Source organism: Geotrypetes seraphini, chromosome 3 (genome assembly GCF_902459505.1).
Source record: "Geotrypetes seraphini chromosome 3, aGeoSer1.1, whole genome shotgun sequence".
Lineage (NCBI taxonomy): Eukaryota > Metazoa > Chordata > Amphibia > Gymnophiona > Dermophiidae > Geotrypetes > Geotrypetes seraphini.
In genome coordinates, this window is record NC_047086.1 from 36,385,408 (window position 1) to 36,403,894 (window position 18,487).

Genomic DNA, 18,487 nt, shown 5'->3' on the forward strand with positions numbered 1-18,487 from the left:
TTGCATTCCTTTGTTCGTCATTATCGGGTTGATGTGCAGGCGCGTCGGGACGCGGTGTTCGGTGAGCGTGTACTGGTATCGGCCCTTCGGGGGTCCCGCCCGTGAGAGGGACTGCTTTGGTACGTCCCATTCGTAAAGTTAACCTCTACTGGTCTGGAGAGTGCTAAAGAAGGAGAAATTAGGTTCTTACCTGCTAATTTACTTTCTTTTAGCTTCTCCAGACCAGTAGAGGTCCCCACCCTGTCTGTTGTTGTTGTTGTTGGGGCTGTTGCGCGGGCAGTTTTTGGTTTTTGCTGCGGGTTCTAGTATTTTTCTAGGGCCGGGGAGAATTGAAGAACAGCGGCTGTGGCTCGGCTGGCTTAGCTGGCGAGCTGTGGGGACATTCTTCCTTCGGGAATTTCTCCTCTGCATTTTCCAACAGCATTTTGGGTATGTTATTTGTTACTCCTTTCGGAGTATTGTTTTTTCTCTCTGTTGTTTTCCAGTTCTTGGTTCTGCTTGGCTATTCGGCAGACTGAGGGAAATAGAGAGGAGGGGCTAGGATATACTGTCCCAAAGTTTTGTTTTCAGTCTCCACCTGCTGGTCATGATTAGATATATACCCATTCGTAAAGTTAACCTCTACTGGTCTGGAGAAGCTAAAAGAAAGTAAATTAGCAGGTAAGAACCTAATTTCTCCTTTTTGAGTTAACAAGCGATAGGCAATGCTCTCAAAACATTCCAGGACTGTTTTACTCCAACAGGTAGTGCTCATCCTTATAGACAACCAAGTTGCTATGTTCTGTTTGAACAAACAAGGGGAAGAGGATCTCATCCCCTTTGTATGGAAGCAATCAAAATTTGGACTGGGCATGATCAACCTTTGGTCTGTCCCAGTATGGCAACTCTTATTTTCTTATGATATAGGCAACAACTAGTGGAATATTTCTTGGGGCACTTTATTTAGCAGGGAAGCAGGATGTTCTGACAAACAGATTGAGCAGACTTCTACAGCCTCACGAATGGTCTCTCAGCATGTTCATCTTACACCAAATTTTCTCTTGACAGGGAACACTGGACATAGATCTTTCTTTTCCTTTGCACAAACCTCCACAATTCTGATCCAGACTCTTTGCCCCCAATCATGTCACTTTGGATGCCTTTCTATTTAACTGGAGAGTTCATTTTTTGTACGCATTTCCTCTGATCCCTCTCATAGGAAAAATTCTACTCAGACTTCAGATTGAGGCAACATGATTTTAATCGCACCCCTCCTGGCTATGAAAAATTTGGTTTCCACTCCTCCTACAAACTCTCATTCAAAGAACTGTGTTAATTGCAACCATTTCCAACACTACTCACTCAGAATGAAAGCTCTCTCCTTCACCCTAACCCCCCATCCCTCATTAGCACTACCAACTTGATTCTTTCTCTGAACAAGTAGATTCTTTTTCCCTTTCGGCTGCAGTATCTACTGTCATAGAAGCATCTAAGAAGCCCTCCATTCAGCGTTGTTACCGCTTTAAGTAGACACAATTCTCATCCTGGAGTGTGTTACATTTTCTAGAACCTATTACCTGCCCACTTCCATCAATTTTAGACTACCTTCTATACCTCTCTAATTCTAGTCCAAAAACCAACTCTGAGTTGATTTTAGCACTATCAGTGTGTTCTACTCAATTCTTGACAAGAAGCCTTTATTGGGTCATCCCTTGATAATCCTTTTCATGAAAGGCCTATTTCACACAAAACCACCTGTTGCTTGGATCTCAATGTGGTTCTTTCTGTACTCATGAAACCTCCCTTTGAACCACTTACATCTTGTTCCTGGATAAGAAGGCACTGGATTAAAAGCACAGAAAAATAAAGTCACCAGACAACAAAAGTAGGGAAAATGATTTTATTTTCAATTGAAATGTATCAGTTTTGAGAATTTATATCTGCTGTGTATATTGTGTACATATGAAAAATGAATGGAAAAAATTGCATTACAGTTAGTAAAGGGGGCGGGATCTGGGGAAGAGCTTGGTTGGGTCTAGGGTGGAGCTTGGGAGGTCTGTGGTTGGGGGTACTCAGTTGATATTTGTTAAATTTCCCTGCTGGCATGCCCTACTGGCATCTCAGGGCCTGTCTGGAGAGTCTCTGCACATGCATGGATATCAACGTGATGTCACGCATGCGCATGATGTCATCAGGGTGACGTCCGTGCACTTCTTGGTGCCTCGAGCCGTGGCCACTACCTTTAGTGTACCTTTAGCCAATATCTACTGTCTCGGTGAAGAATTCTTCGGCAACCAGATAGAGGCTGCTACTCAAAAGCTTACACAACATAAGCAGAATTGGAACTCTTTAAACAGATCTAAGACTTAAGAGTCAGTCATCTAAGCCTGCTCCAAAGCCTTCTTCTTATTCATATAAGTTTCAAGTTTAATTTAATTTGATGAATCGCTTATTACATTCTAAGCGAGTAACATTGAAAATATATGGCATACAACATTAAAATATATATTGTACTACATTAAAAAAGGGGGGGTAAGCAACAGACTGACATTACAGACGAACTAGCATACATTAGGGAAGAACAAAGGAGGGCAAAAGTTACAAAATGTTGTTTTCCTAGAAGGAAAAGAGAGGGAATGTCTAGAGGTGGGGAAAAACATTAGGATTGGGGTAAGATTGGTAAAAAGAATTAATTTTTAGAGATTGGAAATTGGGAAAAATGTAAAAAGAGTTATTCTAGAGATTAAAAGAGACTTTAAAAAGAAAAGTTTATAGATTGGTTTTAAATAAACTAAGAGACGGTATCCTGCTTCCAAGCCTCCACCACAGAAGAAATAAAAACAGCAGAGGCCTCAAAAAACCCAGTCTTTGGCTCTTCAAAAGCTAGCTCAGTCTTTTTGATGTGCTTCTAGAGAGCATGGCCAAAATTCCTCCTCAGCCTCTTCCCCAACCCATCAGAAGTCGACTTCAATTGTATCATCAACTCTGGATTCTCATCACTATGGATTCCTGGGTCCTCAAAATCATCAGGGAGGGTTACTCTATCCATTTTGTAACCATTCCCCTCAATCACCTGCCAAGAGAGTCCTCTTTTACATCTCAACAGACGTCCTTTCTTCTTCAGGAAATCGAAGCTCTACTTCAGCTAAATGCCATGGTACTATTTGGGGTTTTTTTTTTTTTTTTAATTTTTATTTATTAATTTTCAATTTTTACAACAATTGAATCACAAGTAATATATTTAATTACTATATATCATTGTATCTATCATTAATACAATTTAATTTATAAACAGTATATATTATAATTATATATGATCAAAAGTTATAAATCCCTCCCCATTTTTACAATTAATGTTTCCAAAAATTATGCATAACCCACCCCTTTCCTATTAAGTACTACAATTGTGCTAAGAAAACTAATCATTAGAATAGTTAGTCAATGGTTGCCAAATTTTTTTGAAATTATGAAGATTCCCGTTTTGTAATGCTAATATTTTTTCCATTTTGTAGATATGACAGACAGAGTTCCACCAGAACGTATAATTTAATTTGGTATAGTCTTTCCAATTTTAAGTGATTTGTTGCATGGCGACTCCTGTCAATATTAATAGCAGCTTGTTATTATTTGCTGAGATAGGACTTTGAGTTCTCATTGCAATGCCAAATAATATGGTATCATATGAGAGTCCTACATGATTTTCTAATAATTTGTTAATTTGGGGCCAAATCAAATTCCAAAAGGCATTTACACAAGGACAAAAAAAAATTAAGTGATCTAACGTCCCTATTTCTATTTTACAATGCCAGCATCTATTGGATCTAGTATTATCTATCTTTTGCAGGCGCGTAGGGGTCCATAACACTCTATGTAATAAAAACATCCATGTTTGATTCATAGATGCTGACTTTGTAGATCTTAATCTCCAGGACCAAAATCGTGGCCATTGAGATGCAGAAATTGTCTGTCCAATCTCAATACTCCAAATATCCCTAAGACCAGTTTTCTTTTTTTTATTTAAATATCCATATATCAATTTGTACCATTTTGCGGCTTGGTGACCCAAGAAATCCGCCTGGAAACATAATACCTGCAGACTATATTGAGTATTAAGATTTTTCCATTCAGGGAACCCTACCTGAATGGCCTGCTTCAATTGCATCCATTTAAAATATTATGATTTATTTAAGCCAAATTTATGTTGCAATTGTGAAAAACTAAGCAGTGAACCTTCTGAAATGACATCATTTAATGTTCGTATACCTGCACTTATCCATTGTTTCCAGACGATCTTAAATCCGCCAATCTTGATCCTGGAGTTTACCCAAATAGATTGATTTAGTGATTTACAAATTGGATCTGGTGATAGGTTATTTATATATCTTAATGTTTTCCAAGTGTCTAATAAAATTCTGTTATCTTTGTATCTTCTAGGCATTGTTATACTAATTAAATGATCTAAATGTAATGGGAACAGGAGCCGCCATTCTAAATATAGCCAATCTGGTACATTCTCCATGAGATCTGGGAGGATCCAATACATACCTTGTCTTAGAATATAGGCTTGATGGTACCTATAAAAATTTGGAAAATTTACCCCTCCCTCCACAATTGGTCTTTGTAAAGATACTAAAGCAATTCTAGGTCTTTTCCCAAACCAAACAAATTTTGTAATAATATTGTTTAATTTTTTATAAAAGGACCCCTGAAAAAATATTGGTATCATACTCATTTGATAACAAACCACAGGCAATATCATCATTTTAATTGTTTGAATTCTTCCCCACCACGAAAGATGTAAAGGATTCCATTGTTCACACATTTCTGTAATTTTTTTCAATAAAAGTTTTTCATTTTCTTTGACTGTATCATCAATTGTATTTTTGATCATGATTCCTAAATATTTTAATCCTTCCTCTTTCCAAATAAATGAATATGAATCAAATAATCCTTTGGTACAGTGAACATTAATTGGAAGAATTTCTGATTTATTCCAATTAATTTTATATCCAGAAAATTTTCCAAATTTCTCTAGAAGATTAAGTAAATTTGGAATAGTATTCCCCGGTTCTCTTAAATATAATAAGATATCATCTGCATATGCAGAAAGTTTGTATTCCCAGTAAGAAAATGGGATTCCCTTTATCTCCTTAGTTTGATTAATTGCAATTAACAAGGGTTCTAAAACAATATCAAAAAGTAAGGGGGACAAAGGACATCCTTGTCTAACTCCCCTTTGCAAGTTAAATCTATCTGATAAATTGTTGTTTATATATAATCTTGCACCAGGAGAGCTATACAAAGTCTGAATCATTTTAATAAAACCGGGACCTAATCCAAACCATTCTAGAGCTTGATACATAAATTTCCATTCTACTCTATCAAATGCTTTTTCTGCATCTAAAGATACCATAAAAACTGGATCATTCATAGTTTTTGCTAAATTTAAAGAGTGAAATGCTAATCTAGTGTTATGTGATGAATGTCTTTTAGCAATGAATCCTGTTTGATGTACATCAATAATGAAAGGAAGAGCTTTTGCCAATCTTGTTGCTAGTACTTTAGAAATTAATTTACCATCTACATTTAATAAGGAAATAGGCCTGTAATTTGAAACCAAAGTAGGATCTTTGTTTGGTTTTGGTAAGACAATAATTAGTGAATCAGCCATAGTACCTGATATATTTCCATTATTCATTTGATATTGATATAACTTTAATAGATATGGTAAAATAATGTTTTGAAATGATTTATAAAATTCAACTGTATAACCATCACCACCCGGAGCGGATCCAACTCTAAGAGACCTCAATGCTGATTCTATTTCTTTTAAAGATATAGGTTCTTCTAAACTTCTTTTTATATGATCTGGAACATTTGGTCCAATAAATGAATTTAAAAAATTTAGTCCATCTCGTTCTTTATTTTCATAAGATTCAGAAGAATATAAATCTTTATAAAAATCAAGAAATTGTATTAAAATGTCTTTATTGTTAGTGTGTGTATTACCTTGTATATCTTTTATTGCAATAATCTTGGATTTTCTTTTTTTTGCTTTAAGAAAATTTGCTAATAATTTTCCAGCTTTATTTGAATTTCCATAAAATTGAACTTGTCTATTAAATAAATCATTCCTCACAAATTGAGATGAAATCTCATTATATTTTACTTTTAATTTTAATAAATCTTGTAATGTTTTATTTTCCCATTTTTCAATTAATTTATTTTCTAACAATTTAATTTGTTTTTCTAATTCAAGAAAATGTTTTTTATGTTGTTTATTAATATATGCTGAATATGAAATAATATTCCCTCTCATTGTTGCTTTAAAAGCGTCCCATAAGATTTCAGCATTAATATTATCCGAATCATTAATTTGAAAGAATTCTTGTATTTTTAATTTAATTTCTTCCAGAAAATTTGATTCCGCTAAAAAAGCATTATTAAATCTCCAAATTGAATTGAAATGTTCAATATCATAATTTTGAAGGTTAATCCACACACCAGCATGATCCAAAATTATAATAGGATCTATTACTGCTTTTAACACACGCTGCGCTAAGTTATTGGAAACAAATATATAATCAATTTGTGAAAAGGATTTATGGACCTGAGAACAAAAAGAAAATTCTTGATCATTAAAATGAAGAATACGCCATATATCTACTAAATCACAAGATTGAATCAAATTATCTAAGCCTAATGATTTCATAATTCTACTTGGTCTTTTGTCCAAAATTGGATCCATTACAGCATTGAAATCTCCTGCTACTATTAAATTAGATGTAGCCAGTGGTAAAAGTAACTGTTGAATTTGTTTGAAAAACTCCATTTGATTCGTATTAGGAGCATATAAATTGAATAAATCCATGGTTGTATTTCCCAGAACCATTTTGATATGCACCCATCTACCTAAGGGGTCATAATTTATTAATTTGAAATTCGCATTACATTTTTTGTTTATCAAAATAGCCACTCCAGCTTTTTTCTTTAAAGCTGGTGCAAATAAACATTTAGAAATCCAACCCCCAGATAATTTTTTGGATTCAATTTCAGAAAGATGCGTCTCTTGGATGAAGTAGATGTCCGCATTTTGATTTTTAAGGAACGATAATATTTTCTTCTTCTTAATAGGATGATTTAAACCATTGACATTCATAGAATAAATTTTTATATCCATCTTGTTTATAATCAAATTTTAACCAATATTCTATGATAATATACATGATTAGATCTTAGCACAATTAATATATATTGATCCCCTTTCCCACCCTCTAATTTCCCTCCCCACCCTACCACTATCAATGTCTGACCTGGAACACACATTGGTCATGCAAAACCTAAATCCCCTCCCCCAGGCAACTAATCATTCATAAATTATTTTAAAGATAACCTCTAAATTCAATACATTTCATATTTCTTTACCTACCCTATTATTCATTTATCCCTTCATTAAAATTTCCCTTTTTATATTATAATTCATTTCAATTATAATTGGATAAATTATATTAATTTTTTTAAGTCTTAGATACAACTAATATATTATCCCTGCAATAAATTCATCATATTTCAAATATAGCACTAATTCCCATATATCAAATATTCATATATATAAATTAGATATATCTATTCCTATAAAGACAGTAGTAAAATTTTTACTAAAATCATTTTAAACATTTTTAAATATCATCTTTCATAATAAGCTAATATGAATAGGTAATTAAATAAAATATATATTTATGTCAATAAGATTTTATAATTAATATCTATGTTATAATTATTTCCTACTCAGTTAGTCAATTCTGTATTTTTTTTTTCCAATTAATATTAGCAGTATTAAATATGGATGCAATAATTCTATAAATAATTTGATTTCTATTATAAAATAATTATATCATAACATCCAATATATTAATAATAATAATAAATCAAAAATTATAAAATGTTTTTTTTTGTTTTTTTTTAAATTGGATGGAATAAAATCTATAAATAATTTAATTCATAACATCCAATATATTATAAGAATAATTAAACCAGAGATTGTTAATTCACTCTGTTAGTAATCTTGTCTTCTTCTTTCTTTTTAACCATCTTCTTTTTTTCTTATTTATCTTACATTTTCTATCTTCTTTCTTCAGATGAAATTTCCCTTTTATTCTGTTTTTATGTAGACATTGGTTCCTCTTGTGCCAAAAATTCTTTCAGTTTTCCAGGATCTTGAAAATATATAGATTTATTCCCAATGGACACTCTCATTGTTGATGGATAGTATAGACCACAGTTCTTCAACCGCCGGTCCGCGGACCGGTGCCGGTCCGCAAAAAAATCTTGCCGGTCCGCGAAGGACTCGGGTCCCCGCCGCAACGAAAAGTGCCGACGTCAGCTGACTTGCAACTTCCTGTTGCCGTCGCTGTGCCGGGACTTCTGCCTTCGCCGGGACTCCTGCAGCGTATGCTTCCTGCCTTGTCTTCGCACCTCCCGACCAGAAGCGGCAGCTCTGTATGCTTTTAACTTCGGTACAGAGCTGCCTCTAAGCAGTAGTTTAGCGCGGTTTCATGAGGCAGCCTCGGGGCCTTTGCTAGGCCGGTCCGCTTCGATGATGCGATGTGGGCCGGCCTAGCAAAGGCCCCGAGGCTGCCTCATGAAACCGCGCTAAACTACTGCTTAGAGGCAGCTCTGTGCCGAAGTTAAAAGCATACAGAGCTGCCGCTTGCCTAAAGACTCTTGGGCTGCTGAAGGAGGACAAAGAGCAGCTGTCCTGGAGGTTTCCCTTCCTCTCACCTTTGGAGGTCCCCTTTTTTTTTTTTTTTCTTCAAACGGCAACGGGCCCCAGCATGACATCAAGTAAGTTCCACTGTTCCTTGCAAGCAGTTATGCTCGGCCAAAGCTTCCCCTCTGACATGAACCACCCTCAGGGGAAAGAAAGTGACCCGCAAAGGTGAGGGGAAGGGGGGCAGATGATGGAAGTTGGGGGGAGGGAAGAGAGAGAAGGGGCAGATGATGGAATGGAGGAGATGAGGAGAGAAGGAGACAGATGATGGAAGTGAGAAGAAGGGAGAGAGAGCAGAAGGCAGATGGATGTCAGTTGAGAGGGGAGAGCAGATGTTGAATTGGAAGTGGGGAAAGAACACATACTGGATGGAAGGAGGAGCTAAATAAAGGGGGAAGAAAATAGTAAGATAATGGAGGGGTAAGGGAAAGGGGTGACAAGCTGTGGGTAGACACAGTGAAAAGAGAGAAACGGGACTAAATAGTAAAAAAGAATTTAATTTAGATGGAGGCAGAAAATAGAGAAGGAAGACCAGAGAAGAAAAGGGAAGAGAGAACAGAGAACAATATCAGATCTGAGTGGAGGAAATGAGAAGAGAGAGATGCTAAAAACCACAGGGGGGAGGGAAGGACAGAAATGCCAGACCATGAGGGGAACAGAAGGAAGATGATGGATGCCAGACCAAATTGGGGGGGGGGGCAGGAGGAGAGATGGCAGGGAAAGACAGACAGTGAATGGAAGGGGCAGATGCTGGACTGAAGAGACAGAGAAGGTTATCATGACGCTGTACGCCCTCACCTGGAGTACTGCGTCCAGCACTGGTCACCGTACATGAAGGAGGACACGGTACTACTACTCGAAAGGGTCCAGAGAAGAGCGACTAAGATGGTTAAGGTGTTGGAGGAGCTGCCATACAGCGAAAGATTAGAGAAATTTGGCTTATTCAGTTTTCTTGATAGTAGAGGGGATATATGTGAAGGGGAGGGGAGACAGGGGGTTTGTTGATCCTTGCTCTGTATTATTTGTATTTATAAAATGACAATTGTATAGAATATTGTTTCTTTTTATACTTTAATAAAATATGTACAATATAAAATCATAACTATTTGAGGCTTGTGCGGATGGGATCAGATGGTTTGTGGGACCGGGCTCGCGGGGACGGGGCGGCGATGGTTTTAAAAAAAAAATTTCAGTCTTAGTAGTTTGCCGGTCCACAAAATAATTATTTTATTTCCGCCGGTCCACAGGTGTAAAAAGGTTGAAGAACACTGGTATAGACCATACATGTAGCCCTTTTCTTTTAATTGTTGTCTGAATGTGAGAAATTGTTTCCTTATATTTGCAGTGTATTTAGCAAAATCTGGAACCAAGATCAATTTAGACCCTTTATAATTTAGGTTTTTATTTGCTTTAGCGACTTTTAAGATTTCCAAAGCTTGTTGGTATCTTAATACTTTGAAGATTAAGGGTCTAGGAGCAGTCTGGTTTACTGGTTTTCTTGTAGGAGTTCTGTGGGCACGTTCTATCTCTAACGGCCATTTAGAATTTAGTTGTAATAGTTTAGGTAAAAGGTTTTCCAAAAACTGTACAGGATCTGTCCCTTCAAGATTTTCAGCCATTCCAAGTATTCTAATGTTCTTTCTTTTCCCTCGGTTCTCCATATCTATCAGTTGATTTTTTAAAGCTGTTATATCTTTTTTTTCTTCTTCACACTTTTGTGTGAAAGTTTCCAACTGTCCGATTCTATCTTCTATCACAGAGATTCTCTGCCTGTCAGTTTGAAATTCCTGTTTCAGACTAAGCAGTTCTTCCTTAACTTCTGAAAGTTTGCAGGCATTATCAGTCAACATAAGTTTGATTTTAAATAGTTCCGCCATGATGTCTGATGTTTCAGTAAATTCTTCAGCTTCCACTGGTATCGGCACACTCGACGGTGACACGGGAGTGACTTTTGACCTCTTCGCCGATGTACACGGCTTTTCAGGCTTTCCCTGTCTCATCGCAGCCATTTCCAATGTTATATTTTATTATTTTTAGCTCGGGTGAGCAAAGAAAAACAGTTAGTTTTTTTCAGTTGTTGCCTGGACGAGAGGAGCGCGGTGGTTAAGCTGCCATCTTATGCGCGCTCCAAGCCACGCCCCACTATTTGGGTTTTTATCACAGAAAATGAGGTTGCTTTAAATACTAAATCTTCAAAATGGGTACTAAAACCTCGCTGGTTCTATATCATAGAAAATCTTTTGTTTTTTGTTTTAACACCTTTACAAAATATTTCTTCTAATAAATTTTTCTATAGAACATCCCAAAATCCAAAAAAAAGTATATTTATATGCAAAGGAGATGAAAGAGAGAAACATCAGAACTTAAATTGGGTCAGGATCTTGGGGCCTCCTATAGCACACAGCTATTTCAGTACCCACTTCACCAGTCTCAAATTTGTTTAATTATTTGTTTCTCCCCCTCCCTCCCTTCCCTTTCTTCACACAACTTTAATAAATATAATATCAACTTTCACTGCAATGGACTCTAAAATGACAATAACGTGTGAGACTTAATTGTCCCCAAGGACTCCAGCGCTGCTCAAATTATTCTCCTGACGCTTGGGTACAGCTAGTATACTGACCCTTTAGAAGTGTTTTGGTCAATGGACTTGCATTGGGGAATTCACCTGCACACACGTATGTATGCGTTCGACAAGGTTCCGCATGAAAGGCTTATGAGAAAACTACTGAGCCATGGAATAGCAGGAGAAGTGCACAAATGGATTGGCAATGGCTAGAGAACAGAAGGCAAAGGGTGAGCATAAATGGGCAATACTCGGACTGGGAGAGAGTGACTAGTGGCGTCCCCCAGGGTTCGGTTCTTGGGCCTATTTTGTTTAATATTTTTATAAATGACCTTGAAGAGGAAACAACATGCAATATAACGAAGTTTGCAGATGATACAAAACTATGTCGGGTGGTTGGCTCTCTAGGGAACTGTGAGGATATCCAGAAGGATCTAAACCAGCTGGAAACTTGGGCGAAAAAGTGGCAGATGAATTTTAACATAGATAAATGCAAGGTGATGCATCTAGGAAAGAATAACAAAGAACATGAATATAAGATGTTGGGGGTGACATTAGCCAAATGCGAACAAGAAAGGGATTTGGGGGTACTGATAGACAGAACCCTAAAGCCTTCGGCTCAATGTGCGGCGGCGGTGAAGAAAGCAAACAGGATGTTGGGCATGATTAAGAAGGGGATCACGAGTAGATCGGAAGAGGTCATAATGCCACTTTACAGAGCAATGGTCAGACCTCACTTGGAATACTGTGTCCAGCACTGGTCTCCGTACCTTAAGAAAGATATAACTCTGCTGGAGAGGGTGCAGAGACGAGCCACGAAACTAGTCAGAGGAATGGAGATTTGAGCTACGAGGAACGTCTCAGTAAACTGGGAATGTTCGCCCTAGAGAAGAGAAGACTGCGAGGGGATTTGATAGAGACTTTTAAAATATTAAAAGGATTTGATAAAATAGACCAAGAAGCAGCATTGTTAACATTTTCGGAAGTCACACGGACACGGGGTCACAGCCTGAAACTGAGTGGCAGCAGATTCAGGACAAACGCCAGGAAGTTCTGTTTCTCACAGCGAGTGGTTGGCGCTTGGAATGCTCTCCCGGAGGAGGTTGTGGCGGAGACTACTGTTCCGGGTTTCAAGCGCAAGTTGGATGCACATCTTCTTGAAAACTATATCGAGGGATACAGGAAATCCGGGTCTCCCAAAATATGTACTTAAAAGGGCCACCGCGTGCGCGGAACGCCGGAAAGGATGGACCTAGGTCTGATCCGGTGAAGGCATTTCTTATGTTCTTATGTTAGACGGCATCTCGCTCAACAAAATAACTTGCTTCCAAACACACAAAGCACAGATTCAATGAGTTTTTGCCAGGTACTTGTTTCTTGGATTGGCTTTCGTGAAGATGGGATACTGGGCTAGATGGACTATTGATATAATTCTGCCCATAGAAATGTGTATACGATTGTATTACTATTGTGAACAGCCTAGAACTAATGGCAGGGCGATATACAAGAAATAAAATTATTATTATTATCCAGTAAGGCTGTTCTTTACCTGGAGACTTTCTGCTGTCTTACTGCTATGATGGCTTTTAGTGTTCAATGGCTAAGCCCAGACAAATTTTCTGGATTAGCAGGATCACTGAATTCAGAGATCTCAATCATTCTCAGAATCTCTAAAGTGAGGCAGCTGATTAAGAAGGGGGAACCCTTCTCAGGAAAATCGGGGGTTCTACTCCAGGTATTTCCTAATTCCAAAGAAGATGGGAGGTCTTTGTCCAATTCTTGACCTCCGAGACTTAAGTAGATATCTATTCAAAGAGAAGTTTTGCAGTCTTTAGGAACACTATACCCTCTTCTAGAACAAAACAATTGGCTATGCTCTCTGAACCTCAAAGAGGCCTACACACATATCTGTACATCCCAATCACAAAAAATTTCTGCATTTTTTGATAGCTCAGCAACACTTCCAGTACAAAGTTCTTCCATTCAGCCTAGCTTCTTCTCCAAGAGTATTCACCAAGTGCCTAGTGGTCATGGCAGCAACTCTACAAACTCACGGATTTCAAGTGTTTCCAAAGCTGGACAATTGGCTGCTAAAAGTTGCATCTCCTCAAGCAGTACACTCGGCAACACAGTTGACGATAACTTTTCTTCAGCTTCTAGGGTTCAAAGTCAACTTCCCAAAGTTACAGCTTCACCCCTCTTAACTATTGCAGTTCATAGGAGGTGTACTCAACTCCACTTGTCTACGGGCGTTTCTGTCTTAACAAAGACAAAACACCTTACTTCATCTTTGCAATCATGTCTCCTCTCTGCAAACCACCTCAGCAAGACAGATGATGTGACTTATAGGTCATATAACATCCATAGTTCATTACCCCCTTCGTACGACTTCATCTCAGATCAGACCAGTGGGACCTTAGCATCTCAGTGGTCTCAAGTTCTCAATCCCTTATCCCGAAGGATCACAGTTACCTCGCCAGTTCGTCAATCCCTTCAGTGGTGGATGGCTCCAACAAATCTTTCCAGGGGTCTGTTGTTTCACGTCCCTCTACACCACAGACATGGCCATGTATGCTTGGGGGACACACCTGGATGGTCTCTGGACTCAAGGTCAGTGGTCTGCTTAAGAAAAGACATTCCACATCAACCTATTAGAGCTACGAACAATTTTATATACTCTACAAACCTTTAAAGAGAGTCTTTCCAACCAAGTCCTCCTTGTTCGAACGGACAATCAAGTAGCAATGTACTACATCAACAAACAGGGAGGAACTGGCTCTCTCACTCTGTCAAGAGACCGAACACATTTGGAACTGGGCAATTGCTCAAAACTTATTTCTCAAAGCCATATATTTTTAGGGAAAACAAAACACTCTAGCCGACAACCTCAGCAGATTTCTTTGACCACACGAGTGGACTCTCAACTCCCCCTGTGAGGGGCCCCTCAGATAGATCTGTTTGCGTCTCCCCACAACCACATATTGCCTCAATTCTGCTCCAGAGAGTACTCTACTCCTTCAGTGTTGGATTATCTTCTCTATTTTATCCAATTCTGGACTCAAAACTACTTTGGTCAGAGTACACCTCAGTGCTATTAGTGGTTTCCATGTTCCTGTCAACAATAAACCTCTGGCCATGCATCCTATTGTTTCCAGGTTTATGAAAGGACTTTTCAACTCCAAACCTCCGCTCAAGCTGCCTTCAGTTGTCTGGGATCTTAATGTAGTCCTAGCCAGTTTGATGAAACTACCATTTGAACCACTGGCGGCTACTCATCTTAAGTTTCTCACTTGGTTTCTGTCACTTCCGCCCAGCGAGTGAGTGAACTTCAAGCATTAGTTTTTGACCCACTGTTCAGTCTTTCATCATGATAAGCTGGTTCTCATAGGATTGATATTGTGGTGTTTGGGCTATTGTTGTGTACCAATATTTGAAGTGTCATTCTCCAAACAGAATATATCAACAGTTTGGCATGTGCAGTTCTTTAAATACTTTTTATGTTTTTCCAATTAATTATTGATGTTCATTTAGATATTTTTATTTATAGACTCCTGAGGAAGGCACTAAAGTGCCAAAACACAGGCTGTGTTGTGTCTGTTTGTTTTAGTGCAATAAAGTCCTAATTGAAGCATCTCTTTTATCTCTGTTTTTGTTGATTAATTTTACTGACCACCCACCTAATTTAACTGACAATTTTATAATACTGCACAGTACTCTTCCCCCCTCCCAGCCTGGCTACTCCTTTAGTCCACCCTGCTGGCAAAAAATGTTGGGAGAACACTGCTATAGTTAATATAAAGAATACTGTTAATTTATTTAACATATATACAATACTCCCCCAAAATTTGTGGGGGTTCCATTCCAGGAGCACCCGCAAATTTAAAAAACCCGAAAATGCGGTTTAGGAGTGGCTTGGAGGCAGTAGAGGGCTGCAGGGGCGGTGGCGGGTGCTAAAAGAAAACAATATTTAGGCTGGCAGGTGGTTTGGCTGTGAAGAAGGCTGACGGGGGGTGGGATAAGAGGAGGGGGAGGAATCGGCTGTGCAGAAAGCTGATTGGCTGACTGGGGGGGAGAGGAGGAGGAATCGGCTGTGCAGAAGGCTGATTGGCTGACTGGGAGGGAGAGGAGGAGGAATCGGCTGTGCAGAAGGCTGATTTTCTGAACGGGGGGGGGGAGGGAGAGGATGAGGAATTGGCTGTGCAGAAGACTTATTGGCTGACGGGGGGTGAGGAGGTGGAATTGGCTGTGCAGAAGGCTTATTGGGATTGACGGCTGTGCAGAAGGCTGATTCGCTGACTCAGTCATTCCCTGTATTTTCTGACCGGAAGAGGCAGTCAAAAAACACCGCGAATGAATATATATATATATATATATATATATATATATATATATATATATATATATATAGTATTGCAGTGTCACCGTACATAGTACATAATTGGGCTCCTTTGGGAAGAGTGAGAAATATTAAATTCAAGTGAGCGTGGCGTCTAAGGAGATAAAATGACTTTTTCATGGCAGAACCATAATTAGTATCTGTGGTCTTCTGATTATAATCCTGAGTTACTGTGCTCTCATTACTGGCTCATATTCCCTTTTATGATGGCTGACTTGCAGAGATTATCAAAAAGGGGAGAAGATTGAAATTTTTTTTTACAGATTTCCATCAAAGTAAAGATGAGATGAATAACATAAGTACTTGTGTACTTACTTTGGCTCTCCGTTGGGATTATTGAGGATGTGATTGGACGAGTCACTAAAATTTCTTATTTTTGCTTTCACATTAGCAACTATCTGGACCAGTTAGCCGAGGAAGTCAATGATAAACTGCAGGAAACAGGACAAGTAACAATATCCGAGCTTTGCAAGACATATGATTTACCTGGAGACTTTCTGCAGGAGGTGAGTTTATTCTGCTGTCTTAATGCTATGATGGCTTTTAGTGTTCAATGGCTAAGCCCAGACAAATTTTCTGGGTTAGCAGGGTCACTGAATTCAGAGATCTCAATCATTCTCAGAATCTTTAAAGTGAGACAGCTGAATCTGTATCACCAGTGGCACAGAAAGAGGGTCTATGCTTACCGGTACTTCTGTTCATCTCCTCTCTTCTGTGTGTTCTCAGTATATGCTTGAACCCAACATGACTAGATCCTTAAGGTTTTTATGTGGATTGCTATGTTGATTTTTTTTAATATACTTTTTTAATAAAGTCCGTTTCAGGAACATCGTCTCTCCACAGTGTTTTTTGATTTCTCTTGAACTTGTTTTCTCTGTGCATTCTCCAGGGTCAATTTCTTTGCTTTTGAACTCAACAGGACACAGGAGGGCAAGAGCAGCAACCTTGCAGTACCCTGGGCTGCTCCTGTTGCCTCCTTCTTTTCAAGCATGAACCCATTGAAGGGAGGTGATGAAGAAAACAGCAGCTCCAGAACCCAAAGGGCTTTCTGCTTGGTCTACCCCTATGGCTTTTCTCATTGTATTGTTAGGGTTCTATGATAATTGCCAGTGACTTCTGTAGGAGAAAGTAATTCAAGGGGGAACATGAAGGAAAGTGCAAGTGGGAATGGAGTGGCAGAGGGAAATTTTACGTTGTGAGAGCAGTTTTCAAAACTGTCTACATTCAGACAACCATAACTTAAGCCTGTGTACCAATTCTGAAAGCAATGTACCGTGTGTATGTTGTCTTCAAAAAATTCTGTCAGGACATGGTGCATATGATCTCTTGTACCTGCTTTTTCGATGAGTAGAATTTCATGTGACAGGTATGTGCAGTAGAGATGAAAATGTCATCTACGTGAGCATAATTTCTTACATGACCATCTGCTTCCAAAGGGCATAAAAAGCCTCAGTGGAACTGCATACAGACCAATAGCTGCATTGAGGGTAAGAAATTTTCAGATGGCCAACTTGCATAGGTAAAATTACGTTTTAAAAATTATAATATATGGAGACATATTTCAGTAGCCATTCTATTTGCAAGAAGTTTTTCAACCAAACAAGAATTAAGGCTCAACTCTGGCTGTTCATACTCCGTTTATTTGAGTAACTGAATATCAGCTGCATAAATTACACTTTTCCAGAGTTTCCTAAACTGTCGATTGAGATTCCAAATGGCATCAAAATGCCCACATTTGGGGTTATGACCCGAGTGTGCTCTCCATAGGTACATCATTATTCTACACCTCTTGGGAGAAGACTGGTAACACAATTTTATTTGGCTGATATTATTGGGTCATAGTCATAAAAAGATTGATAAGCACTATTCCATATCCCTGTATTAGGGTTACCATAAGTGCTATGTAAAATCTATATATATAAAATCGGAGGTATGTATGTGTGTGTGTATGTGCCGCGATCACGCAAAAACGGCTTGACCGATTTGAACAAAACTTGGTATGCAGATCCCTCACTACCTGGGATGTATGTTCTGGGGGTCTCGCGGCCCACCTGCACACGTGGGCGGAGCTACAAACATAAAATCAGATTTCACCCATTCATGTCAATGGAAAAAATGTAAAAAGCTGGCATTCTCACAGTAATTCCAACTATAAAACACTTTCTATGACACTATAACCACTAGGGACATCGTTTCTATTCTACCACGGACACCATACATATAGAGTTTGTATGTTCTAACTGTGTTTGTAACTGTTTCCTTCATGCACCCCAGTTCATAATGTTATTACATTACATGAGTACTCACATATGCTGAACTAGGAACACAGGTTCCATTCTGAACCGGGAAACAACTGCATGGAGTTTCTTTTCAACCTGAGTTTCCACATATTGAGTTGTTTAAATCAATACTGGAACTTTTGGATGCCACTTATTCCAACAGATCTTCCTTTTCAGTTTAAGAGATTGCAAATTCCAGTGAGACTTGCATTCTCTATCACAATCAACAAATCACAGGGACAGACTATTACATACTGTGGAGTGGATTTAAGATCCCCCTGTTTTTCCCATGGACAACTCTATGTTGCTTGCTCAAGGGTGGGTTCACCCAACAATTTATATGTTCTTGCTCCTGGAGGTGAAACTAAAATTGTTGTTTATAATCAAGTTTTGTGTTAGTTGTATTGTATTCATTTTGTCAAATATTTCACGTTATAATTTGATTATTGTACTTTTTATAAAACTGTAAAAAAATAATTGCATTCACCACTATAAAG

At 38.3% G+C, this 18,487-nt stretch overlaps 1 protein-coding gene across 4 annotated transcripts in view; it reads left to right on the forward strand.

Annotated features, from left to right (window-relative positions):
• Positions 1-18,487, forward strand: part of UFL1 (UFM1 specific ligase 1) — a 149,236-nt gene that overhangs the window by 29,434 nt on the left and 101,315 nt on the right. For all 4 annotated transcript variants that reach the window (XM_033937241.1, XM_033937243.1, XM_033937240.1 and 1 more), the window contains one exon: positions 16,103-16,217. In XM_033937241.1, coding sequence (XP_033793132.1) covers positions 16,103-16,217 — 115 coding nt within the window. The remainder of the gene's footprint in view (positions 1-16,102; positions 16,218-18,487) is intronic.